At 40.8% G+C, this 27,200-nt stretch overlaps 2 protein-coding genes across 3 annotated transcripts in view; both read left to right on the forward strand.

The window, feature by feature from the left end:
• The first annotated feature begins 225 nt into the window (after positions 1-225).
• On the forward strand, positions 226-18,928 carry LOC110966515 (acidic amino acid decarboxylase GADL1-like). 2 transcript variants are annotated; one of them, XM_051956424.1, is made up of 15 exons: positions 226-324; positions 791-984; positions 1,077-1,203; positions 5,346-5,436; positions 5,887-5,996; positions 6,321-6,436; positions 11,255-11,334; positions 11,519-11,573; positions 11,685-11,801; positions 11,893-11,957; positions 12,128-12,209; positions 16,587-16,783; positions 17,844-17,895; positions 18,012-18,101; positions 18,194-18,928. In XM_051956424.1, exons 1-15 carry the CDS (start codon positions 255-257, stop codon positions 18,365-18,367), a joined length of 1,620 nt encoding a protein of 539 aa, XP_051812384.1. In that variant the 5' UTR covers positions 226-254; the 3' UTR covers positions 18,368-18,928. The 2 variants fall into 2 exon arrangements, with proteins under 2 accessions (XP_051812384.1, XP_051812385.1); XM_051956425.1 differs by lacking the exons at positions 226-324; positions 791-984; positions 1,077-1,203; ... (1 more) ...; positions 5,887-5,996; positions 6,321-6,436 and adding an exon at positions 9,488-9,612.
• Positions 9,488-27,200, forward strand: part of LOC110967372 (acidic amino acid decarboxylase GADL1-like) — a 60,692-nt gene continuing 42,979 nt past the window's right edge. The window contains exon 1 of the mRNA XM_051956428.1: positions 9,488-9,612. The gene's annotated coding sequence lies outside the window, so the exon portion shown is untranslated. The remainder of the gene's footprint in view (positions 9,613-27,200) is intronic.

Genomic DNA, 27,200 nt, shown 5'->3' on the forward strand with positions numbered 1-27,200 from the left:
ACCTCAGTCCAAAAACTACAGAGCTGAAATAGATGTGCCAAAACTAAATCAGAGAAAGTAAATTGAAAAAATTAGTCACACATTGGAGTAAAACGGCTGGCTGGAGACTTCAAACATCCTGTGTTTTGTGTAAGGCAGCAAGCCAGTAGTTTTCCAGGCTTGTTAGGGGAATTTTTCTCACTCAGCACAAGCCTGTGTGACTGTTGATGTGGAAACTTACAGGAAGTTGGCCAACGCCGTGGTGCAGCATTGTGATGAATAAAAAGCTCAATGGGAGGCAGTTAGCACAGACAGAGGCATTAAACATGGAGAGACATGTCAAAGGTAAGAATATAAGACTTTTTTCTTAATTAGGTTAGAATTATTTTAATAGATACATGATTCATTCTAAACAATATTGTAAATATTTAACTGTTTTTCATAACATCACTACTTTGCAGGTGTCTAAAATCAGTTGTCTTGCAGATAATAAAAACAAGTTCTCAGGGAGTTGAATGAGGAACTATACAAGTGTGAAAAAATAGAAAGTACCAGGAGAAGAATTAATGGCCAAGTCACCAGGAAACCACATAACTGGCTTATTTGGAACAGAAGACCTTAGGAAGAAAGCTGTTAGCCTTCTGCCTGCCTGCAGGCCTGTATTGTATTGTATTACATCTTACAAAGAAGGCTTTTGTTGGAGTAATTCTGAACATGATCCACCTCCACTCAGCTTTTCATGGAACATACAGCTGTTTTTTTGGAAAAACCACTGATGTCCAAACTCAAATGATTTGATTTGTCTATTCAGAAGAGATTCCCAGTGAAGGCCAGAGTCCTGTAGCAGACCCTGGACTTTCAGAGAAATGTTCTCCGGTTGTGATTGATGATGTTCCCCTGAACGGTCCCACTCTGGACGGACTTGCAGCAGAAGAATTCATTCACCAGTCCATGGCCATCATTATAGAAGATGCAGTGAAAAAAGCGACAGACGTAAAAGAAAAGGTAGGATCGTACTTATTTACTCTTCTTTGTAACCATGTCATTAAATTCTACAGCTGTCTTTTCTAGCTGTCTTTGACCTTTTTGTCGGATAGGTTTGTGAGTGGCGCTCCCCCGATCAGCTGAAGGAGCTGCTGGACCTTGAGCTGAGAGATGGAGGAGAGTCTGACTCCAAGATCCTGCAGCGCTGCAGAGATGCCATCAGATACAGCGTCAAGACCAGTAAGTCTTCTAACTTTAATGAACTGAGATCAAAATACAGACACAGTTTTTACAAAGCAGCTTACTCAGCTGTTCTGGCATTCTTGAAGTAGTGTGGAGATGCTTTCGATGAACTCTGACAGCCATTTATGCATTAAATACTTAATAGTTCACCCTGACCTAAACCATGGGTGGCTTATGAGACAGTGGGTCCAGGGTGCATCTTTTGGAAGGTTGCTCTGAGTCTCTTTGCAGACTATTTTGCATCTTTATGTAGCCACTATGAGTCCTTTTACTTTCTGGTGTCTCTTTGTAATTGCTTGATGTGTTTTCATGCTAGATTTGTTCTAATTAGGATCATTTCACATCTCTGATTTATTCTTGTTGCATTTTTTTTTCTAAAAGTTGTGCATCTTTTTGTAGTCACTTCAGGAATCTTAGTGGTAGTTTTATGTTTCTTGCATCTCTATGGGTGTTGGTTTGTTTGTCTTTGATGTGCATCTGTTTTTAGTTGTTCTCAATCCTTCATAGTTGATTTGCGAGTCTTTGTAGTCATTTTGAGTCTTGTGGTTGTTGACTAGGAACAGTGTAGTATCTGATCTGAGATATATGTTGAGATACACACGTGGACAAAATTGTTGGTACCCCTCAGTTAAAGAAGGAAAAACCCACAATTCTCACTGAAATCACTTGAAACTCACAAAAGTAACAATAAATAAAAATTTATTGAAAATTACATAATCAAAAACAGCCATTACTTTTGAATTGTTGATTAACATAATTATTTAAAAAAACAAACTAATGAAACAGGCCTGGACAAAAATGATGGTACCTCTATAAAAGATTGAAAACTATTTGACCAGAGTGACATGATTAACTCAGGTGTGTCATTTAATTGACATCACAGGTGTTTCCAAACTCATAATCAGTCAGTCTGCCTATTTAAAGGGAGACAAGTAGTCACCCTGCTGTTTGGTGAAAAGGTGTGTACCACACTGAACATGGACAACAGAAAGCGAAGGAGAGAATTGTCCCAGGACAGCCGAAAAAAAATTATAGACAAACATCTTAAAGGTAAAGGCTATAAGACCATCTCTAAACAGCTTGAAGTTCCTGTGACAACAGTGGCTCATATTATTCAGAAGTTCAAGACCCACGGGACAGTAGCCAACCTCCCTGGATGTGGCCGCAAGAGGAAAATTGATGACAAATTGAAGAGACGGATCGTTCGAATTGTATCCAAAGAGCCCAGAGCAACCTCCAAAGAAATTAAAGGTGAACTCCAAGGCCAAGGTACATCAGTGTCAGATCGCACCATTCGTCGTTGTTTGAGCCAAAGTGGACTTCATGGGAGACGACCAAGGAGGACACCACTGCTGAAAAAAACTCATAAAAAAGCCAGACTGGAATTTGCAAAAATGCATGTTGACAAGCCACAAAGCTTCTGGGAGAATGTCCTTTGGACAGATGAGACCAAACTGGAGCTTTTTGGTAAGGCACATCAACTCTATGTTCATAGACTCAAAAACCAAGCATACGAAGAAAAGAACACTGTCCCTACGGTGAAACATGGAGGAGGCTCAGTAATGTTTTGGGGCTGCTTTGCTGCATCTGGCACAGGGTGTCTTGAAAGTGTGCAAGGTACGATGAAATCTGAAGACTATCAAGGCATTCTGGAGAGAAATGTGCTGCCTAGTGTCAGAAAGCTTGGTCTCAGTCGCAGCTCATGGGTCTTCCAACAGGACAACGATCCAAAACACACAGCCAAAAACACCCAAGAATGGCTGAGAGAAAAGCGTTGGACTATTCTAAAGTGGCCTTCTATGAGCCCAGATCTGAATCCCATTGAACATATGTGGAAGGAGCTGAAACATGCCATTTGGAGAAGACACCCATCAAACCTGAGACAACTGGAGCTGTTTGCTCATGAGGAGTGGGCCAAAATACCTGTTGACAGCTGCAGAACGCTCATTGACAAATACAGAAATCGTTTAATTGCAGTGATTGCCTCAAAAGGTTGTGCAACAAAATATGAAGTTATGGGTACCATCATTTTTGTCCAGCCCTATTTCATTAGTTTGTTTTTTTAAATAATTATGTTAATCAACAATTCAAAAGTGATGGCTGATTTTGATTATTTAATTTTCAAAAATTTTTTATTTATTGTTACTTTTGTGAGTTTCAAGTGATTTCAGTGAGAATTGTGGGTTTTTCCTTCTTTAACTGAGGGGTACCAACAATTTTGTCCACGTGTGTATATGTTGCTTATTAGAATAGATGTGTTTTTTTTGCTGAATGAAGTCATTTCTGTGATTAGATTGGGGATCATTATGTCCAGGTAATGATAATTGTTCTTTGGGGCCCTAATGACTCTTTGGGTGTCTTAATGATATGGGGTTGATCTGTGGGGTCTTGTTCCATGACCAGATCTTTTAATCAGGAAACATATGTTGTGACCTCATACTTGTCCAAAACATATAAATGTGATCTCAGATTGCTGTTCGGGGAGATTCATTTGGCCGGATTCTCCCAGAAAGTCTCTCTGTCTGATTGATGCTGTTCTTCCTCATAATAACTTATTATTAAGCAAGTCAGTGTCGACGGACGTTTCTTTTCCACCTGCACTTCACGAGCAGAGAAACTACGACAACAGCTTGCCGGGCACAAGACCCTTTAAAGAGAAGAAATGTCAACTTTACAAATTAAAAGTCAGTTGAGGGCTCTATTATGAAACAAGTTTGACATAGTCAATCTTTCCTTGCACAAGTTTGCTCAATAAAACTAAAACCTCAGACAGAGATAACAGGTGTCCAAAAGGCAGTAATCAGCTTTCTTTCTTAACTCAGTCTTTGTGTGTTCACATAAAGAGGTCATTTAACTGGTTCTGAGACTCTTCTTTTACAAAAAACGATCAGATGGTGTTCCACCTAGTACATTAGTCCACAGGCTGTTTTAATGGAGCGCTACAACGAATATAAAAATGTATGTCAGAAAGGAATTCTGGTAGAAAACTCTCATCATGCATTAACGTATTTGTTTTACTGATCGATGCAGCCACTTTTATTTTCTGCACAACAGCTGGACCTTGGAGCTGGTGAACTTAAAACTCCATTTATTCCAACCTATTGTACTGACGTGCATCAAATCAAAGTGAAATGTTATTGACTGAATCATTGCTGTGATGAATGCTGTGATCATTTTCTAATCTGTGTTTTATTAGCAGCAATGCCAGCAGTGTAAATGGATTTGGCAGCAAATCAGGACCAAACATAACTGTAGCTCAAAGCTGTAACTGCATTACAGTTTACAGATACAACATACTGCCTCAGATAAGATTCACTCAGAGAATCATCAGGGAGTGATCTGATTGAAGGCAGACACTTCCTACAGTCCATTTAAATGCAAATCTCAGAAGATTACCTTCTCCAGACCAGGTTAGTAATGCAGCATAAGTTACCATGGTGCTCTAGCCAGGTTAGAAGAGAGCTAGCTTCATGACACTGAAAACTCTGACTTCAAGTTTAACATACCTCACCACCCCACTAATCTTGCTTTGAAGTACAGCCCACTGGTATGACCGGTAGCTCATGGTGACTAGTGTTAGAGTAGCAAATTAGAGGAGATCCATAAGTAGAATCACAGAGCCGAGGCAGGATTAAGACAAAACCAGTGACTTCGCTGAACAAAGCAGAAGAGCGAGGCATCGGGCAAAAGCTCGAAACAGGGAAGCAGCCACTGGTTAAAATCAAGATAAAAACCACAAAAGACTGAAAAAGCAACAGGTGAGTGGCAGAATGAGCAAGCTGACAACTGATTGGCTGACAGACAAAGCAGGGGGAGTGGCAGTGGGTGGAGACTGTGTGCTGGAAGAACAGTTGGCAGATGCTGATTGGAGAATGAGAGGAGGGCGGGGTTAAGAGGAGGGAGGAGGGAAGCTCATGGCACCAAACTTCAGAGAAACAGTGCTGCTGTGTTGCTGGCACTTTTTGAGTTAGATTTACGGTTCCACTTTTTCTTGCTGTTATACTAAGAAGCTGGAGTAGATTTGTGCTGTGTAACTGCCACTCATGGCTGCAAAAAACATACATCAGAACACACACATACATACACAGTTAGTAATCCCACAGTGTTACCGTGCTAATTGTGTTTTCTGCTATTTCTAGCTCATCCTCGTTTCTTCAACCAGCTGTATGCTGGAATGGAGCCCTACTCCATGGTGGCTAGCTTCATTGCTGAAGCCCTCAAACCCAGTCTGTGAGTTACGCTACATATTGTAACAGCTAAATGTCAGAAATCCTACAGGATGTGGCATCATGGTGTTGTCATGGTTGTATTGTAGTATTACATAAATTTGTGCTCTGTGAGAACTGCAGTCATTCCATATTTGTGTCAGGATGGTGCCTTGTGAACTTTTCTTCTCTTTTTTTCATTTAAAATGAGAAATTGAAGTAACATTTCAGCTTTATATGCTGTGTTTGCTTAAACCATTGTATAAATGTTACAAATGCTAATTTTGGAATGTTTTCAAGCACCTTTGAAATACTAGTGGGCTCTGTCTTAGCTCTTGACTTGAATATATATTTGATTGATATTTTTTCTGATGCAAGTCATTAATATAACGCGATTGTGGAACAGAGTTAGAAATGTGCAATTCCTCAATGATGCATTTTCTTTGAGCATCGATACATGTGTGGTTTCCATCAGATACACATATGAAGTGGCTCCAGTCTTTACCCTGATGGAGGATGCTGTGCTGAGGAAGATGAAGGAACTAATTGGCTGGGAGGAAGGAGGAGATGGAATTTTCAATCCAGGTACAATCACTGACAGATACTGATGTTTAGTCCTCTGCTGCTAGGACAAGAGAAAATCAGTTCCCTGATTGCAAAATCTGGCCCACATGCTGTGAGGAGTGATGACCCACTCAGGACTGCCAACTGTCTGCCACATGCAGGCCTCTAATCAGGAGTGGACCACCTACGTATCATCATTCCATGTTGTAAAATGGAGGCCAGAATAATTTTTCCATCTATTTCCATGTGATACATGCAGTGTGTAAGGAATCAAAGGCAGATCAGTGATAATGTTCCACCTTAATATCTTGAATAATGTTATCCTTTGTACTGTTTCCCTTCCAGGTGGCTCAATGTCCAACATGTACGCCATGAATTTAGCCAGGTACAATCACTCTCCTGACATTAAAGAGCTCGGCCTCTCTGCTGTTCCACGACTGGTCGTGTTCACGTCACAGGAGGTAGGTTTGATAAGTGTGGAAGGAGATCACTAAATGCCACCCCAAAAGGTACTTGTGGGTGGGATTTTGTAGTGATTGTTGATCTGAGTTAAATCAACACATATTTCCAGGGACCAACTTTTCCTTTTTCTTAAGCTACAATTCTACAATTTCATTTAGCAGATGCTTTTGTCCAAAGCGACGTACAACACAAGCAAGAATTCAGACATAAGGAAAAACCTGTAATAAGTGCAAAAAGTGCTTCAAGTGCGATTGGTCAAAGGTGTTGCCATCAAGTTGCAGAAGAATTGCCAACCCCCCCCCCCCCCCCCAAGCTAAATATGTCCTTTTTTGCCTTAATGAAAATTCTTAATATAAGTTGTCTGTACTGAAATTTCCTTCCATCTTTATTCTTACCATTCTTTTTAGTCAGTTGTTCAGAGAAATTAATATCTTAATCACAAAGAAATTCAAATTGCTTCACACAGATCCTATAAAACATGAACAAAAAGTAATAGAAATAAACAACAAAGGATAAATTTAAAATTGAGAATTAAGTAAAACACACACAATGTTGATTGAAAGCAACAGTAGACAGACATGTCTTTAGCTTTCATTAAACAGTAGCTTTATCTTGTGTTTGAGTTTGTTTCAAATGTGAGCTGCAAAGAAGCGTGAGGCAGCTTCACCATGTTTAGAGAAAGAAGCAGAGCCAGCAGACCTGAGAAATCTGAAGAATTCAGGCACAGGCAGCATGGCTAAGATTTACTTCCAGCCAAAGCCTGAAGTGATTTATGGACTTATTTATGGACTTTTAAAGTCAATTCTCTGTCAGACTGGGAACATGTTTTTAGGCAAACCCTTATAAAGTAAGTTACTGTAGTTCAATCTACTAGGCATAAAGTTAGGCAGGAATTTCTCCAGATCTCATATGACATAAAATTAATGATTCTTCTAATATTGCTAAAGCTGGGGTAGGCACTATTTTTTTCTGCGTCATTGTGCAAAAATTCTATACTAAACTTTCAGCATTATAATTAAACTGGCCTGAGAGAAAAGTTGACTTATGTTTATTCTTTAAAAAATCCAACCCGTGATATGGGATTTTATCCAATCACAGTTCCTTTCACTCATCAGATGACAGTAAAAACACCAACAAGATCCAGGTGTTTTGGTAGCTCAGCTGGTTGAGTGGGCGGCCCATAAACAGGCCCTGACGCAGTGGTCACGGGTTTGAATCCAGCCCATGGCTCTTTGCTGAAGGTCTGCCTCAATGTGTCCTGTCTCTCACCACGTCCTATATAAAAAGATCCAAAAAATAACTGGAAAAAAACAAAAACAAAAGATCAACAAAATCCTCAGTGAGAAAAGGATATGTTAGCACGATGTGTTAAATGAGGATCTTTCACTCCAGAAAGTGGAGTGTGAATTATAGGAGTAGCCCCAAATCAAGCTGGACTTACATATCATTGTGTGTTCGAGGCGCATGCTTGTCTGGTGTTAGGGGCTCAGAACAGAGAGAGGAAGAACTGAAGGAGAAATGTTGTCTTTCTTTCCTTTTACACATTTCTGCCTGCTGTAGCTTAAAGGTGGTAGAAGGCTGATCTGATTATCTGTGGCTACTGGAATCTCTAGAGTAACGCCCACATTTCTAGATTGGGTTTTCTTCCTCTAGTACAGGCTGTGTCAACATAGACACATATAGGAAAGTGGTCAATTAATACCTATCAGTGCAAGTCTGCTGATAAACAACTAACAAAATTTTAAGGTTTGTGTTCAGAACATCAAGGTACCTTCACATGAAGATTATTTCCTCAAGATTTTTGGGTTTAGTCGAATCAAATGACTAATCTTTACCATCTTTGTTGAATACTGAGGCAAAATATTGTGATTCAGTGGGGTAGAACTATAAGTTTTACTGATAGTTTGTGCAAAAAAAAATAAAGAAAAGTCATTGCCTGCCATATCATGTTTGTACATTATTATTGTCATTATTTTTATACTTGGAGAAAAAGGGACTGTCTCAGACTTTTCAGCCTAACACTGTAAATATGACGACTCTCTCTGCAGAGCTCACAGTATTTCTGGAGTTTTATTTATTTATTTTGCCTTTTATGTTCTGCTGTGCTTTATATTTTTTCTTTATTTGGCATTTTGACCAGTGGGGCAGTGTGCTTGTCTGATTTGATTTTAAAGTTAAAGTTGTCTAAAAGGTCATTAAATGAGGTTGAAAAGGAGGAAAGTCATGGAGGAAGCATGAATAAATGCGACACTAAGTTTTCACTGATGTATTGCTTTTTAAATGATATCAGACCTTCTACGAGTGTGTGAGGTGGCAGTCATATTAAAGAATGCACAGGAGGGATCTACAATATAACTTTAGAGATATTAAGACTTTCAGAGGTAAACAAATCCTCTTTAGGACTTTTACTGTGGTTGGATTTGTGTAAATGCTGAGAAAGTCCAGATGTTTCTGGAAAAGATGATTCTAGAGTGATCATTGAAAAATGTTACCACGTATTTTGGTGAGTTAAAAAATGTTTTTAATTGCTTCTCTTAATATGTCAGAAAGATATAGAAAGGATTTAAAAGGACTGAGTGATATTCTCTTTACCACTGATTAAACAGTAACTCCACTTCCTCTCTGTTCTGCTCTGAGCACATTCACAAAGCTGTGGTACCATTGTTTTGGTTTTATTATGTCTGTTAAAATATAAAATCCATTTATAATCTGGGAAAATAGTCGCTAGTCAAAAAGATTTTCCTGGGAGGGTTCTGACATTTAGCAGTGCCAGGTGCTGTGTTTGAACAATTTTCTATTGAGGGGAAACAGAACTTGATAATACTGCAGACTGAGCTGCACACAACTTCTATCCTTCAGCTCTTTTTAAAAGAGGAATTTGGGAAGGTGTTGACATGATAGCATCGTCTCCACTGGATCTGAATCCCATATTTGAACTTTTAGGAATGACGTCTCCATGGTGACAGGGCTCCGTATTGCTTTGTGCTGGTTTCTATGGGTGCAGCTGGCAGCGCCAACTGTGCTCAGTTCAGTCGGTACAGACGGAGATGGACGGGTGGTGGTTGTCCTTTGTTTCTCTCTCAGATGATGGCTGGCACTGAGGCCAGAGATAGGAGGAAGACTGAGCTAGAGAGCAAGAGGAAGAGGTGTACTAGACAATGCAAACTGAAAGGAGGTGAGGAAGAGGACATGTTTGTGAATTGCATGTCTGATGTAGCAGAGGTAGAATGTAGCCTGCTATTGGCTGTTTACTTAGTACGACTTTCTCCTCCTCTTTATCTATTCATGTTTCGTTTTGTTTTTTTTAAAAATCTCTTTCACTATCAGAAACAACAAGAATGATGAAGGTGGTGGACCGTGCAATACCATTTTTTCTCTGTTGATTTAACTATTTTAGTGACAGTACTTGCCTCCCTGTTCCACTGAAACAGTTCCAGCAAATACATTTTGAGTGACAACATTGCTTAGCACCGCCCAACACAGCAGTGGTTAGTTTTAAGAAATACAAACACATATTCTCCTGTAGCAGAGTGATAATGAGACGCACTCAGACCATTCACCATGTCGCTGTGTCAGCGATAGAGAATGTTCTGGCTATGCGAGACTTGTTGCCAGCTTGGATCAGCGCTTCCTTTCTGACAGTGAAGCCCAGCTGAGCAGATGAGAGAGAAAGAAAGATGTCCACAGAGAATGTAGGCTGGACTTTCTGGGATGTTCAGAAGGAAGGCAAAGATGACATACAACACAAGATTATTATGTAATGATTGGTTTGTCTGTTTGTTAGTCTGTCTGTCTGTTAGCTACATTACTCAAAAATGAACTAATGGATTTGGATGACATTTTCAGGAAAGGTGAGAAATGACACAAGGACCAAGCCATTAGATTTTGGCAGTGATGTGGCTTAAAGTCTGGATCCACAGATTTGTTAAAGATTTCTGTATCATCTAGAACTAAGACAACAAGTGAACACTAAGTCAGCTGCTTTTGGTTCTAAAAGTCTTCTTACAATCGTCATATCTGTATGGTCTTTCCTCAGTGTGGACACGTTGGTGAGCTTTGAGACGAGAAATGTAGTTAAAGCCTACATGATTGCATAATCACATGATTGTGATCCTGCTAAAAATTGACCATTGTGGACAGTTTACCTAAGCTGTTCCTCATGAGTACATTCTATGTAATGTGTTTTTTTTTTGGTTAGTTTTTTTTTAACATGTTTTCTCCTACACTTATCCAGAGCTACTGTAATCTAAGCTGATTCCTCTGTTTCAATGCAACATAAAAATCCAGTTTTGCCTTTCAGTTTTGCTCCAGGATGTTTCCAGAGAGATGAAGGCCTATCCTTCCCACTTAGCCGTGTCTGCTGGCTTAAGCCAAATTCAGGAAATGTGACGTTATCCCCCAATCTTTGCTGCCCATTGCAGTTATGAGCAATAGGGCTCCTAGGGGCGTACTAGAATTGTATCATGAAGTTCACTGCTTGTTGCAATTGCAGAAATTGCAGTTTCTAATCCTGTAATCTTCTCCTACACTTTGTGGTTTAATGTGTATTTTGGAAAGCCCAGAGTGCCTCTTTCTCAAAAAGTTTATTGCACCTGTCAGAAGTCACAAAAGTCGTGTTACAACTGAACAAGTGGTCATTTGAAACTCAAAACCCAGAGAAAGACATCTGATGAGAGTCTCTCAGCTCACAAAGCTTCCACTCCTGAATTCATTAGACAGCAATTCACATAGAGAAGCAGAAATCACATCTGCATTGTGTGATTATACTTGTTATGCTTGTGTTCGAAGAAATAACTCTTTTTAAACATCTCTTTCAGTGTCATTACTCCATTACCAAAGCAGCAGCTTTACTGGGAATTGGAACTAAGAACGTCTATGTGGTTCCATCTGATCAGAGGTAGAGCTCCTCACACATACTTTCCTGATATTCTGGTTCTTTCCCAAGACATCAGAGGTAATGTGCTGGAATAAAAGTGTATTAGCTTGACTCGGATAGTGTTAAGATTTAATAAATTTGTTCACTGATTTGTTGTTTTATCTCAGACTGACTCATGACTTGTGAAACTGTGTGCATTTTTCAGAGGAAAGATGATTGTTTCTGCCCTGGAGAACAAAATAAAGACCGCTAAAAGTGAGGTGAGGAAGCCGTCTTGTCATTGGTTTTGTTTGGAGGGCTTTAGATGCTGCAGAAATATAGAGTAATATTTTCTTGTGTATGTGTGTGTGTGTGTGTGTGTGTGTGTTCAGGGTGCATTTCCCTTCATGGTAAACGCCACAGCAGGAACCACGGTGCTCGGAGCTTTTGATCCCATCGAAGAAATTGCCGACATCTGTGAGAAGCACAACCTGTGGCTGCATGTGGATGTGAGCTCAGTAATTAATTAGTTCCTCCATTCCCTGTAATCATGTCTCACCGTCGGTGTGCATCATCTTATTTTCTCGTTCACTTCTTCAGGCATGTTGGGGAGGAGCAGCTCTCATGTCTAAGAAGCATAAACACTTGTTAAAGGGCATCCACAGGTAAACAGTGCCATCGATTTAACAACATTACTGACTGAGATCATGTCATTGCATTTTGTTAGTGCCTGAACTGTGGAAAAAATATTGCTACATGTTAGCGAGATGAAATTTCAGATGTCTCTCGTGATAACACACTGTAAAGTTGTTCTCTGCTGTGTGCTTCTGTTAAGAGCCGACTCTGTGGCCTGGAACCCTCACAAGATGCTGATGGCATGTCTGCAATGCTCTGCTTTCCTGGTCAGAGACAAAACAGTAAGACAAGGGTTTTTACTTTTAATTTTTTGGCTCTATAGTGCCCTAAAGTGAGGCTTTGCAGTTAGTCATTCAATATGTTTTATTTTAATTTTGTCAGGAAAAAAATGCATGACAATAAACAAAAGTGTGTTTGTCAAATTAATTTTTTTTTTTTTACGTGCCACACACAAGTAAGAGAGAAAACACTAATTTATGCTTACATAACATTACAATTCCATGTTTCGGTAGCTTGCACCATTTTTCATGCACCTCAGAAACAAGGAAAGCATGTATTTCCTGTTTCTTCATGATGTTCACTTGGTTTGTATGGATTCACAGGTCAGGCTTTACCTTTATTCAGCTTTGACTGAACTCATGTACTTATTCAGTTGCTAGAAATGTAGAAGTCACCACATTAAGTACATTTCCACACTAATACACTACAAACTGTACTGTTGCATTCAAGAACGATACAAAAAAATTTGAGTAAGGTGTGGCCAGGTTTTTGTAGCCATGAGCTGTTCATAGACCGATCTCATTTGTCTTTTCACGTCTTAAGTGAGATTTCAGAAAAAAAGTTTGATGTTGCATTTTTGTGCTATCATGTTTTATTGAAACCACATGCAACAAGTGAGAGGCAGATCTGTCTGACAAGTCAAGGAAATTAAGCTCTACGATGCGATATCAACCTTTTAATTAAGCCTTGAAACACACCCTCTTTTACTGTCATTTTCTCTCCTAACAGGAGCATCGTTTACTAAATGTACCATATTGTACTGAAAGAGACTTGAAACTAGAGACTGAGACCATAAACTCATCAGAACAACGTTTACCATGGTAACAGATTAAGTGAGAAGTAGACTTATAGGCTTCTTTTTGAAGCCCTTAAAAATTCTATGCACCTTCTTCCCACATCTTTTGTAACACACTACATCATTTTTACTGATGACTCAACTCGAACAATTTCATGACAGTCCAAACTATAGAAGTGTTCCATCTGTATTGTAAAGACCTTTGTAAACATACGCTCTGAGCACCCTGGGACCTTTTCTGCAGAAGTTGTGACAGTTGTCTCAGTAGGTTTGATCTAGTATTATTGACTTATCATTTTCAAAATGGGGCAAATCTGAACCACAAAACAGCTCGACATACTTCAGCTTGTGTGAGGCAGTTTGGGGAAGATTTTTCCACATTTTAGCATTAATACTTGTGAAAAAAACATCAATATGTCACAATTTGTGTGCCAAAATCATAAAACTCTTTTTTAGTTTGCCTGACAATTTCACACAAACCGAAATGTGCATAAAATAAAACTGTGAATTTAATTTGTTACATCCAGTCGGAGTCTTTCCTCCAGTTTATTTAATACTGGCAGCATCAGATGAGAACAGGATCCATATGAACCTCTTCAAAACAAGACAGTTGCACACATTTACACATGTGGCATAACAGCAGTAACTTCAATAATTACTTAAACATAAAAAATATCCCCAAGCTGGAGGACAGCATCAGTCCAAGTTGAGTATTGAGCTCCATCAGATCTGTCTAAATAGTTTTATTTTGCTGTTGGTGAAGTGGTAGTTGGATTATTGTCACACATGGACAGTATTTTCAGTGTTTTACAAACCATAAATATACTAGAATAGTATTATATCATATTTTTGGACAGTTTGACAAACTTGCTATTAGGTTAGATTCAGCCATTTGCTGATTAATGCATGAGTAGACATTATACATCACTTGATGTGCTGTCCAGTCTTGTGTTTGTGACAAATGTTGTTGCACCATGACTCTCTGTGACAGTCATGAGTTTTTCTGAATGAAGCCATGAGGAACATTAACGTTATCAAGTTGAGACCTAAGTGGACATAAAATTCCAGTCTAACCTGTATGTGTATGCAGACAGTGTAGCATTTGGCAATAAAACAAAACAAGAGCAGTGGAAACCTGTTCCTGGTCTCAGGATGACAGTGCAGTTCACTACAGTCCTGTTTTCTCATAGTCTCACATTAGAAGGCTGAAGTCAAGCTGACAGAGCAATTTGGTTTGTTTGAGACTTGGAGAAAGAGAGATTTGTAAGAGTGTGAGTGGCAGCAGACATATTCTGTAAAATGCAACCTGCAAAATATCGTCATTATAACAACCACAGTTATAGAGGAGGAGTTGGACAGTTTGGAAATATACAAGGATTTTTTGCTACAAGTTGGATGAGAAAATGGATTCAACTGGCATATTTGTATGTTATCCAGTATACGAAGCAACAGGCAGCAGCTGGTTGACTTAGCTTAGCATTAAAAGCGAAAACAGGAGGAAACATCCTGTCAGTATAACAAAATGTGTTCTGGCAACCCTTCTGAAGTTCATTGACTGACACATTACTGTCAGACTAACTGTCCCACTGCTTCCAGTCTTTGTGCTAAGCTAACTGTGTCATGGCTGTAGCTTCATTTACTTAACAGACTCTATAGTGGTGTCAATCTTATCAGTTACACACGTGGACAAAATTGTTGGTACCCCTCAGTTAAAGAAGGAAAAACCCACAATTCTCACTGAAATCACTTGAAACTCACAAAAGTAACAATAAATAAAAATTTATTGAAAATTAAATAATCAAAATCAGCCATCACTTTTGAATTGTTGATTAACATAATTATTTAAAAAAAACAAACTAATGAAATAGGGCTGGACAAAAATGATGGTACCCATAACTTAATATTTTGTTGCACAACCTTTGGAGGCAATCACTGCAATTAAACGATTTCTGTATTTGTCAATGAGCGTTCTGCAGCTGTCAACAGGTATTTTGGCCCACTCCTCATGAGCAAACAGCTCCAGTTGTCTCAGGTTTGATGGGTGTCTTCTCCAAATGGCATGTTTCAGCTCCTTCCACGTATGTTCAATGGGATTCAGATCTGGGCTCATAGAAGGCCACTTTAGAATAGTCCAACGCTTTTCTCTCAGCCATTCTTGGGTGTTTTTGGCTGTGTGTTTTGGATGGTTGTCCTGTTGGAAGACCCATGACCTGCGACTGAGACCAAGCTTTCTGACACTAGGCAGCACATTTCTCTCCAGAATGCCTTGATAGTCTTCAGATTTCATCGTACCTTGCACACTTTCAAGACACCCTGTGCCAGATGCAGCAAAGCAGCCCCAAAACATTACTGAGCCTCCTCCATGTTTCACCGTAGGGACAGTGTTCTTTTCTTCGTATGCTTGGTTTTTGAGTCTATGAACATAGAGTTGATGTGCCTTACCAAAAAGCTCCAGTTTGGTCTCATCTGTCCAAAGGACATTCTCCCAGAAGCTTTGTGGCTTGTCAACATGCATTTTTGCAAATTCCAGTCTGGCTTTTTTATGAGTTTTTTTTCAGCAGTGGTGTCCTCCTTGGTCGTCTCCCATGAAGTCCACTTTGGCTCAAACAACGACGAATGGTGCGATCTGACACTGATGTACCTTGGCCTTGGAGTTCACCTTTAATTTCTTTGGAGGTTGCTCTGGGCTCTTTGGATACAATTCCAACGATCCGTCTCTTCAATTTGTCATCAATTTTCCTCTTGCGGCCACGTCCAGGGAGGTTGGCTACTGTCCCGTGGGTCTTGAACTTCTGAATAATATGAGCCACTGTTGTCACAGGAACTTCAAGCTGTTTAGAGATGGTCTTATAGCCTTTACCTTTAAGATGTTTGTCTATAATTTTTTTCGGATGTCCTGGGACAATTCTCTCCTTCGCTTTCTGTTGTCCATGTTCAGTGTGGTACACACCTTTTCACCAAACAGCAGGGTGACTACTTGTCTCCCTTTAAATAGGCAGACTGACTGATTATGAGTTTGGAAACACCTGTGATGTCAATTAAATGACACACCTGAGTTAATCATGTCACTCTGGTCAAATAGTTTTCAATCTTTTATAGAGGTACCATCATTTTTGTCCAGGCCTGTTTCATTAGTTTGTTTTTTTAAATAATTATGTTAATCAACAATTCAAAAGTAATGGCTGTTTTTGATTATTTAATTTTCAATAAATTTTTATTTATTGTTACTTTTGTGAGTTTCAAGTGATTTCAGTGAGAATTGTGGGTTTTTCCTTCTTTAACTGAGGGGTACCAACAATTTTGTCCACGTGTGTAACTTTAATACAGAAAGCACAGACTGACCTGGGGTTGGTAACCTTATAACCTGATATGGTACCATTTGCATTTGTTTTGTGTACACATGCTCATTCAGAGTAACATTATTCATTCTTTGCTATCACAAACGCCCTCCTGACTGCTGTTAAAATGTCTTTGCTTCATTTTTGATGGTAATTCAAGTTTCTTGCAAGGCCATGCAAACTATTCCTTCATGATTCTTTCCTCCCTGTGTCTATAAACCGTTCTTGTCATTGTGCTTCTTCAGAATCTCCAGCTATGCCACTCTTCTCGGGCCTCCTACCTCTTCCAGCCAGACAAGTTCTACGACATCAGCTATGACACGGGAGACAAGTCGCTCCAGTGCAGCAGGAAAGCAGATGCCTTCAAGTTCTGGCTCATGTGGAAGGCTTTAGGAAGCAGTCAGCTGGAGGAGAGAGTGGACAGAGCCCTCGCCATGGCCAGGTTAGTCTGGAGAAAGATAGGTAATGTAGGGCTGCAGGTTAACCTCAAATGAGATGGCAGACTTGGTTAAATCAGACGAGCCTGATGCAGAATTCTGACATACTACTGGACCGTAGTTTATGCAGACTGCAGGTAAAGACAGAAATCAATTTTTGGATGTTAATGAAGAAGATTGAGATGTTTGTTTGTGTAAGGATATTTATTTGCATAAAGTCACAATTATTACTCAATTCACTGACAAATTGAGAGCAATTCTTAACACACATGTAGACTGAGGAAGAGACTGCAGCATTAAAAAGTACTAAATAATCCATAACGAGCAGTCTTTTTGGCTTTAATTTAGAGAAGTCAGTTGGTGCACAGTGCCCTCTGCTGGTGATTTGAAGTTAAGCTTACTTTCATCCATCTATTATCTGCACACCACTTAATCCTCATGAGGGTCATGGGGGAGCTGGAGTCTATCCCAGCTGACTTAGGGTGAAGACAGGGGACACCTGGACAGGTCACCAGTCTGTCACAGGGCTACATGTACAGACAAACAATCACACTCACACTCACACCTACCGACAATTTAGAATCACCAATTAACCTCAGCATGTTTTTGGACTGTGGGAGGAAGAAAACCCACACATGCACTGGAGGAACATGCAGACTCAACATGGAAAGATCCCAGGCCCATGCCGGGATGCAAACTGGGGATCTTTTAACTGTCAGGCGACAGTGCTAACCACTGAGACACTGTTCAGCCCTTACTTTCATCCATTTTATTTAAAAATGTGAAAAATTTAAAAAATCTAAAAAACTATGTATGATTAATACTATTTGTCAAACACACAATGCCTAAAATTAATAATTACCATTTCATTTTGATCATTTCTGTGCCTTTGTCTCAGATGGTTTCACTTTCACGTTTGTCTTACTATGAGCTTGTAAAACACATCCAACTGCTCCATCCTGTGCTAAAGGTGTTATGCAAATGAAGTTTGATCACAAGGGCTTTTGGCCTACATGTCACAGAGTAAGCTTTCTTTGCTCTGACACTAAATGTGCGTTTTTGCAGGTATCTTGTGCAAGAGATCAAGAAAAGAGAAGGATTCCGTTTGCTGATGGAAGTAAGTTTATCCATAATTACATCCTAAACCACTAAATTGCACATGATTATGCTTATTTCATGGTGAAGCTATAAAATACTAATGAAGCACATGTCAATGATTTCCCCCTTTTACAGCCTGAGTTTGCAAATGTCTGCTTCTGGTACATTCCACCAAGTCTGAGGAACCTTCCTGACGGCCCTGAGCTCTACCAAAAGCTCCACACTGTAAAAATGTCATTACTAAAGAGAAATACCTTGATGTCCAACTCAATATTTTTTAATGTCAGTCATTGTAAATATCCTCCCTCATCCTGCAGGTTGCCCCAGTGGTTAAAGAGCGCATGATGAAAACAGGCAGCATGATGGTGGGCTACCAGCCCCACAGGGACAAACCCAACTTCTTCAGAATGGTCGTCATCAGCCCTCAGGTCAGCAGGCAGGACATGGACTTTGTCCTGGATGAGATACACAGTCTGGGGAAGGACTTGTGATGAAGGATCAGTGTCTTTCACCAACTTTACTCATCTGTCAGGGAGACATTTGTGGGCAGCCAGAGTGTTCATGCATTGTTTCTTGTCTGATTCTTCAACTGGTTTTGGGAAAATGAACCTCCTGCTGGCATCAGTTGGAAATTACACCCTCTACTGACAGTTTCCTCTCATCTCACTTACCTTCTCTTAATCGGCTCTGAGCTGAAATCGACTTTTGCTTCCTGTAATACAGTTTATTCAATACAAGATAATGTCTGTCTGTATTTTTGTTGTAACACTGACAGCATAATCTAAAATCTGTTTCTGTGTATTAATCTGAAGAGTTGTTGTTTACAACTGGTGATTTGAAACATGTTGCATTTTAAATCTATGTAAATGCAAAAAGGTGGGAAAGTAATTTGTGGAAAAGGTCTCCAGATGTGTATTTATTTCTGTGCTTAACTCATGAATCATGGCAGACTGTGCTGTTAAAGTGCAGCTATGTTCTCTGATTTATACTGTGAATATGTCCCTTTTCAATAAAAACAAACAACCTGACAATAAAAAAAAAAATCAATTGAGTCTGGTCTTGGTTAAGTGTCCGTATGTTTTATTCAAGGTCCAAACAGAGACATCAGTCATCAGCATGTAAATGAGGTATTCTGTGACTATTTACTCTGTTTGCAAGCAATGGTTCACACAATCAATGTGGAAAACTGAGCTTGGCTGTTTTACTAAAGCCCAGCAGGTCAACAAAGGCCTTGTAGACTCAGCTGGGGAGCATCTTAAAAGCCACAGCATTCATTGTGTTTGATTTAAAGTGAGTATATTTTGCAGGCGTCAATGACCTGAAATACTTATAACCCTGTGAGAGCACATAATAAAGTGTCTAGCCGTCAGACAAGTGGCTAAAGACACAACAAGCATAAACAGGAGTAAAATGACTTCAGTATACAGGATGTAGAACATACCAGCTTCTGATCTTTTTTGATTGCAGCTCCAAACATCTACAGAAAACTGTAGCATCTTTCAGCTCATTGCTTTGGGGTGAAACTTTACTGTTTTGAATAAGTCTCACTATTCTCATTAGTATCATTTCCAGCTTCTGCAGGTGTTTTCATGTGTGTGTGTGTGTGTGTGTGTGTGTGTGTGTGTGTGTGTGTGTGTTTTCAAAACAACAACACTAAAAAAATACTTACTGCACACCACTTGTGCACCATTTAAAGAGCGGACAAATAGATGGAGGCCAGCTGGTGGAGATAGTGAAGCATTTAGCAGCTGAAGAGGCAGATTTTCCCTCAGGAGATGTGAAGAACAAAAACAGAGCAAAAAGATGGAGTCAATATATGACAGGAACCTAGCTGAATGCTGAAGTTGCTCTCGGTACCTGTTTGCTCATAGTTTTGCAGTAGCACCTTTATAAGATGATGACATACCATTATTTAAGTCACAAATTGTTGCAGTAGCCGAGTGAAATAATCCACAAATAAATGCAATCAAATCCATGACACATATTCTTCCCCAGGTTGTTATCCAGGACAAAGTCCAGGTCCTCCCTGCTGACCTGAGGGTTGATGATGATGAGCATTCTCAAGATGTTGGGTTTGTCACAATAAGGCTGGTAACTCATCATCATACTGGCCTCCTTCATCATCCATCCATCCATCCATCCATCGTTTATCTTTACACCACTGCCTTCACCCCAGCCGACTTAGGGTGAAGGCAGGGGACATCCTAGACAGGTCACCAGTCTATCACAGGACTACATATACAGAAAAACAATCTCCTTCCGACATTTTACAGTTAACAATTAACCTGAACATGTTTTTGAACTGTGGGAGGGAGCCAGAGTACCCGGAGAAAACCCAAACATGCACAAGGAGAACATTCAAACTCCATGCAGAAAGATCCCAGGAAGACACAAACCAGGGATCTTCTCGCTGCAAGGCAAAAGTACTAAACACCAAGCTACTGTGCAGCCTCCTTCATCATGCACTCTTTAATCACTGGGGCCACCTGCAGGATCAGGGAGGACATTGCAATGACTGCTACCTTCAATAGAATTCAATTCAATTTTATTTATATAGCGTCGATTACAGTCAAATTGTCTCAAGACGCTTTACAAAACCCATATGCCTGACCCCCAGAGCAAGCCCAAAGGCGACAGTGGCAAGAAAAAAACACCCTTTTAACAGGGAAGAAACCTCGAGCAGAACCCGGCTCTATATAGGGGGGACCCATCTGCCTGCTGGCCGGGCGGGTTGAGAGGGACAGAAGAGGGCAAGGGGGAGGGATGGGAGAAGAGGGAGGGGTGGGAAAGCAAGGAAAACACAACACACATTTGGATACATGCATGACAGGATATGTGACACAGACAAAGTATAAGCTAACATTGAAAACTGACTCATAATTTACTCTTATGATGTACGGCTCTGACATTAAACATACTCCACATATAGCTAGCAGTAAAATTCAAACAGTATGTAAGTTAGCATAACAAGTATAGTGAAGGCGATGCGGAGTTGACTGGTGGAAAAAGGGAGCTGGAAGCAGAGGGCTGGAGGAAGGTCAGCAGCAGCATCCCACAGCGGACATGATGGAGACTGGACCAGTTGGTGGAACATCGACCGCAGATCTGAAGCATCCAGCTCTGGGACCAGGGACACTCGGAGAAATAGCACAGGGGGAAACAGAGTGAATGTACTGCAATAACGGTACACATATTAAATGTAAAGGTAGATAGAGAAGGGCTCAGTGCATCAAGAGAAGTCCCCCAGCAGCCTAGGCCTATAGCAGCATGACTCGGGGCAGAACGAAGGGACGTCCAAGAGGGAGTCAGCTGTGCAATGAAGACACAAGCCGAACCCCTGTGGGTCACTCAGTCAGCCCCAACTATAAGATTTGTCAAAAAGGAACGTTTTAAGCCTGGTCTTAAAAATAGAGAGGGTGTCTGCCTCCAGAACCCAAACTGGGAGCAGGTTCCACAAGAGAGGCGCCTGATAACTGAAGGCTCTGCCTCCCATTCTACTTTTAGAAATTCTAGGAACAACAAGTAAGCCTGCAGCTTGAGAGCGAAGAGTTCTACTAGGATAATAAGGTACTATCAGATCTTTAAGATATGATGGAGATTGGTTATTAAGAGCTTTATATGTCAGAAGAAGGATTTTAAATTCTATTCTGGATTTAACAGGAAGCCAGTGAAGAGAAGCAAGTATAGGGGAAATATGATCTCTTTTGCTAACTCCTGTCAGTACTCTCGCAGCAGCGTTTTGGATCAACTGTAGATGTTTCAGAGAGCTATTTGGACAACCCGATAATAAGGAATTGCAATAGTCAAGCCTGGAAGTAACAAAAGCATGAAGTAATTTTACTGCATCGCTCTGAGACAGAATGTTCCTGATTTTTACAATATTACGCAGGTGAAAAAAGGAAGTCCTACAGACTTGCTTTATGTGTGAGTTAAAGGACATGTCCCGGTCAAAAATAACTCCAAGATTCCTCACAGTAGTACTGGAGGCCAATGTGATGCCATCCAGAGTAACTATTTGCTTTGAAAGCGAGTTTCTAAGATGTTTGGGGCCAAATATAATGACTTCAGTTTTGTCTGAATTTAGCAGTAGGAAGTTAAAAGTCATCCAGGTTTTAATGTCCTTTAGACAATCTTGCAGTCTAGCTAACTGATCAGTTTCATCTGGCTTCATAGATAAATACAATTGTGTGTCATCTGCATAACAATGGAAGTTAATACAATGCTTCCTAATAATATTGCCTAAAGGAAGCATGTATAATGTGAAAAGTATAGGTCCTAAGACAGAACCCTGAGGAACTCCATGATTAACTTTAGTATGCTCAGAAGAGTCATTGTTGACATGCACAAACTGGAACCTATCTGATAAGTAGGATTTAAACCAGTCCAGTGCTGTCCCTTTAATGCCAATTGAATGTTCTAGACGCTGTAATAAAATTTTGTGGTCGATTGTGTCAAACGCTGCACTAAGATCTAACAAAACAAGTATAGAGACTAGTCCATTATCTGATGCTATGAGAAGGTCATTAGTAACTTTCACCAGAGCTGTTTCTGTGCTATGATGCACTCTGAAGCCTGACTGAAACATTTCAAACAAATTATTCCTTTGTAAGTGTTCACATAATTGATTTGCAACTGTTCTTTCCAGAATTTTAGAGAGAAATGGTAGGTTGGATATCGGTCTATAGTTAGCTAACACATCTGGATCTAAAGTGGGCTTTTTAAGCAAAGGTTTGATGACAGCAACCTTAAAAGCCTGTGGTACATAGCCTGTTACTAGAGAGAGATTAATCAGATCTAACACTGAAGAATTAATTAAAGGTAAAATCTCCTTGAAGAGTCTCGTTGGGATAGGATCTAAAAGACATGTTGATGGTTTGGATGTAGAAACTGTTGAAATTAGTTCAGAGAGACATATAGGAGTGAAGAATTCTAAAGATTCATCAGGTCTAACAGCCAATTCAAAAGCATCTGTGACATTTGTAGGAAGGGCCAGATTAATTTTTATCTCTAATCAGAACTATTTTATGTGTAAAGAAGCTCATGAAGTCGTTACTGGTTAAAGCTAAAGGAATACAAGGTTCAGCAGAGCTCTAACTCTTTGTCAGCCTGGCTACAGTGCTAAAGAGAAACCTAGGGTTGTTCTTGTTCTCCTCTATTAAAGATGAAAAATAAGTTGTCCTGGCATTACGAAGAGCTTTTTTATAGATTACTAGACTATTTTTCCAAGCCACATACACTTCCTCTGAATTAGTGGAATACCACTTTCTTTCCAGCTTTCGGGATGCCTGCTTTAAAGTCCGCAGCTGGGAATTGTACCAAGGAGCAAGTCTTCTCTGAGATATAACTTTCTTTTTTACAGGTGCAACACTATCAAGAGTTGTAGGCAGTGAGGCTGAAGCATTATTAACATGATAATCCACTTCTGTGGGGGTAAAATAATAATATCTGCCTTCTGATTTATCAGTAAATGTTGCTGAAGTAAACAGTGATGGTATTATTTCCTTAAATTTAGTTACTGAATTGTCAGATAAACATCTACTGTAATGATATTTTTTCCCATCTGCTAAACAATCCTTTACTTTAAATTGAAATGTTATAAAATGGTCAGAAAGAAGAGGGTTCTGGGGAAATACTGTTAACTCTTCAATTTCTATGCCATAAGTCAGGACAAGGTCAAGAGTGTGATTAAAACTATGAGTTGGTTTATTTACATGTTGAGAAAACCCAATTGCGTCTAATATTGAATTAAAAGCTGTCGTAAGGCTGTCGCTGTCTATGTCAACATGACTGTTAAAGTCACCCGCAATAATAACTTTGTCTGAACTGAGCACTAATTCAGATAAAAAGTCTGAGAATTGAGATAAAAACTCAGAATAAGGAGCAGGAGGACGAAATATAACAACAAATAAAACTGGTTTCTGAGCTTTCAAATTTGTATGAGAGAGACTAAAGGTCCTTACACACCGGGTGCGTTTTTTACGTGCGTTTTTTTGGGACGTCAATATTTTTTTTCGAACCTGTATCCAGTCAATATACGCGTTCACATCGGCAACGTTTTGTCGCTCAGCGATTTTGCGGCATTTATTTTTTCGCATCACGGTCGATTTTTCTAAAGTTTCGCATTCTTTGTGACCACTTCTGAGCAATCAGACTGCGTGTTGTTGCGACGTCCCGCTCCAGCTGCTGCTGTGACAGGTCAGTGACACTGGATTTCTGCTTACAATCGGTGATCTCTGAGATTCAGACATGTGTAGGCTTTTAAAGAAACTGTCAGAATGGCGGGGTGTTTTGTTTTGTTTTTTGAACAATCAAACAGAACTTTCCGCTCATTAAATACGCACATTATAAACAACTGTTGCAGACACACGGCCAGTCGCTGCTCCGGATCAATCGGCTCCCTGAAATTAGTCCTTTGCTTCTTCAAACTTGGAGCTAGCTGTTTTAGAAGAACCTCAAACTGGCCGACGGACATCCGAAAATAAGTTCTGAAGCGACCGTGGTATAGTTTAAGCTCCTGAACCAAGCAGTGGAACTCACCAAGTTCTCTTTTTTTGTAGTATTGGGTGCACCCATGTGCTGCGCTTCTTTTTCTTTTTTCTTTCTCGCTTCCTCCTGGGACGCGTCTTCCTCCCCTTCGGAAAGTCGCAAAAACGCATCGTGCTTGATATGTATGGACAGGTGCGTCAAAACTCGCATCCGAATATTTTGCAATTTCGCATCGTTTATTCGCATTGCTCCCAGTGTGTAAGGACCTTAAGAGTGAGATTTTTAAATGAGCTGTAATCAGGTTTAGGTCTCTGGTTCAATTTTAAACTAGAATGGTAGATTGCTGCTACTCCTCCTCCTCGGCCTGTGATTCGAGGAATATGACAGTTAATATGACTAGGGGGAGTTGATTCATTTAGGCTAACAAATTCTTCCTGCTGCAACCAGGTTTCAGTCAAACAGAACAAATCAATCTGGTGATCAGTTATCAACTCATTTACTAGCAGAGATTTAGACGAGAGAGATCTAATATGTAACAGACCACATTTAATTGTCCTGTTTCTTTGCTCTGTTGAAATAGTGGTATTAATTTTTATGGTTACTGTTACTTTTGTATATTTTTGATTTGTTTAATTTATTGAATTTTGGTGGTCGGGGGACAGACACAGTCTCAATAAAGCTAACTGAATTACTGGAGGGTGTCAGCTGTGAGGAAACTGCAGAGAGGTGTGTAAAACTACAGCTCTTTTTTTTTTTTTTTTTTTGTCTGCAAATCCACTCAAAAATGACACCAACCACCCATGGTGTCATTACTTAAGCTTCATGCAATTTTTTTTTCTTCTTTGTGACTGTGACTATCACCTGCCCTCATGGCAAATTAACCTATCATGTTTATTTCAAGCTGTTTCCTACATTATGCCATTGAGGGCTGTGCACACCCAAGTGAAACATAAAACAAACACAGGACAGCCTCTGTTACACTGTTTGCACGGAGAAGGAAAGACTGTTCTGTCAACTTGGCTAGCATTAGCCGTCGTTGGGCCCAGCTAGCACTAGCCGTGGAGCTTACTTTTCGCTAGCAAAAGCAAAACAAGCTTCCTACTGACAACGGAGCATGCCACCACTCACCTCTCCACCTGGCCCCTGCGATGGCTGTTTTCGGCTCAATCAAAAAGTCGCCGAACTATAAACCAGGGTCTCCATCAGATCGGGGAAGACGAGCGCCTCATTGACTCCATGCTAGCGCAGGGATCCAGCGCTGCTGGAGCCGGAGGAGGACCCCTGGACGACACCGTGCCATGGACCGGCTCGCCCACCGGGGACCAGTGGGCACCTCTAGGAGCCAAGCCCAAGTCTCTCCGGTGCTCAACTCCGGGGCAGCCGGCCCCATGGCGCCCAGTTCACCGCCGCGGCAGATCACTGAGGCTCTCACCACCCTGTCCTCCTCCACCAGCCCAGGATATCTGCCTGTCAAACAGGTTTGCTGTCCTGGATGAAGAGGAATTCCCACCAGTGTCTCGTGACTCGCTGCGGCCGCCCGGGCGAAGACGGTCTGCTCCCCCCTCGGCGCTGCACCGGAGCACAGTTTCGGTAGCGGCTCACTCTATTCTCCGAAAACCGGCAGCTTTTGTGTTCACCCCGCGGCCAAACCCGACTGCGTCTGGTCCATCCTGCCCTCTGGTTCCCAGGAGCAGGAGCCCAGGAAAAACTTTACCAGACCTTGGGATGGCCACTCAGCCCGCTCCGGTAAATGCCACCGCCGAAAGGCCACCAGATGCCATCAGGAGTCCACATCGTCGGGTGATCATCGGAGACTTCACCGTCAGACATGTGAGGTCTCGCCTCTCCACCACGCTGTGCTACCCCGCTGCCACAGTGAATGACATCACCACCAAGGTCCGCGAAGTACTGGAGGCACACCCCTCTGTCAAAGCGGTGGTCGTTCACGTGGGCGCAAACGATACAAAGAAACGACAATCAGAAATCCTTAAAAATGATTTCACCCAGCTCTTTCAGGCCCTAAAACAATTTGATGTACTCACTTTCATCTCTGGTCCTGTGCCGACTGTCGGCCGCGGGATCAGCCGCTTCTCCAGGCTCCTGAGCCTCCACACCTGGCTCTCCACCGCTTGTCGGCAGCACGCTGTTTTTTATTGACAATTTTAATCTTTTATGGGAGCGCAGGGACGCTTTTAGACAGGATGGCCTCCACTTGAATCCCCGTGGCGCCTGGCTGCTCTCCTCCAACATTCACTTCTCCCTCAATAACCACATGGTCAATCACCATCCACCTGTTCAGCTCGGATCATTATCACTCACGTCACTACCACCTTCTTCTTCACGTTCCTGACTCCTGATGCCACATGACCCAGGTACTGTCACCACCACTCACAACACAACTGGCTCCACCTGCAGTCTCACCGCTGACATTCTCTACTCATCAATTCCCGTCATCATCACAAACAGAAATAGTATCAGACCCAGTTGTCGCAGCATCAGAACTATAAACAAGGACAATCTCGCCTTCCCACCACCCATCACAGATCAAAAGACAGCAGTAACCATAAACATGGCACTTTTAAATTCACGCTCTCTTTCCAGTAAAACTTTTATTATTAACGAGTTGATTGTAGATAACCATGTTGACTTCTTGTTTTTAACTGAAACTTGGCTGGGGGCAGATGCATCAGCAGTTCTCGCAGAGGCCTCCCCACCAAATTTTAACTCCGTGTTTTCATTAAGGCATGGTAGGAGAGGTGGTGGCACTGCATCAATCATTTCTGGTTTATTCTCAGTTAAAGAAATTTTATTTGATCAGTACACCACTTTCGAATACCA

This window comes from Acanthochromis polyacanthus, chromosome 12 (genome assembly GCF_021347895.1).
Source record: "Acanthochromis polyacanthus isolate Apoly-LR-REF ecotype Palm Island chromosome 12, KAUST_Apoly_ChrSc, whole genome shotgun sequence".
NCBI lineage: Eukaryota > Metazoa > Chordata > Actinopteri > Pomacentridae > Acanthochromis > Acanthochromis polyacanthus.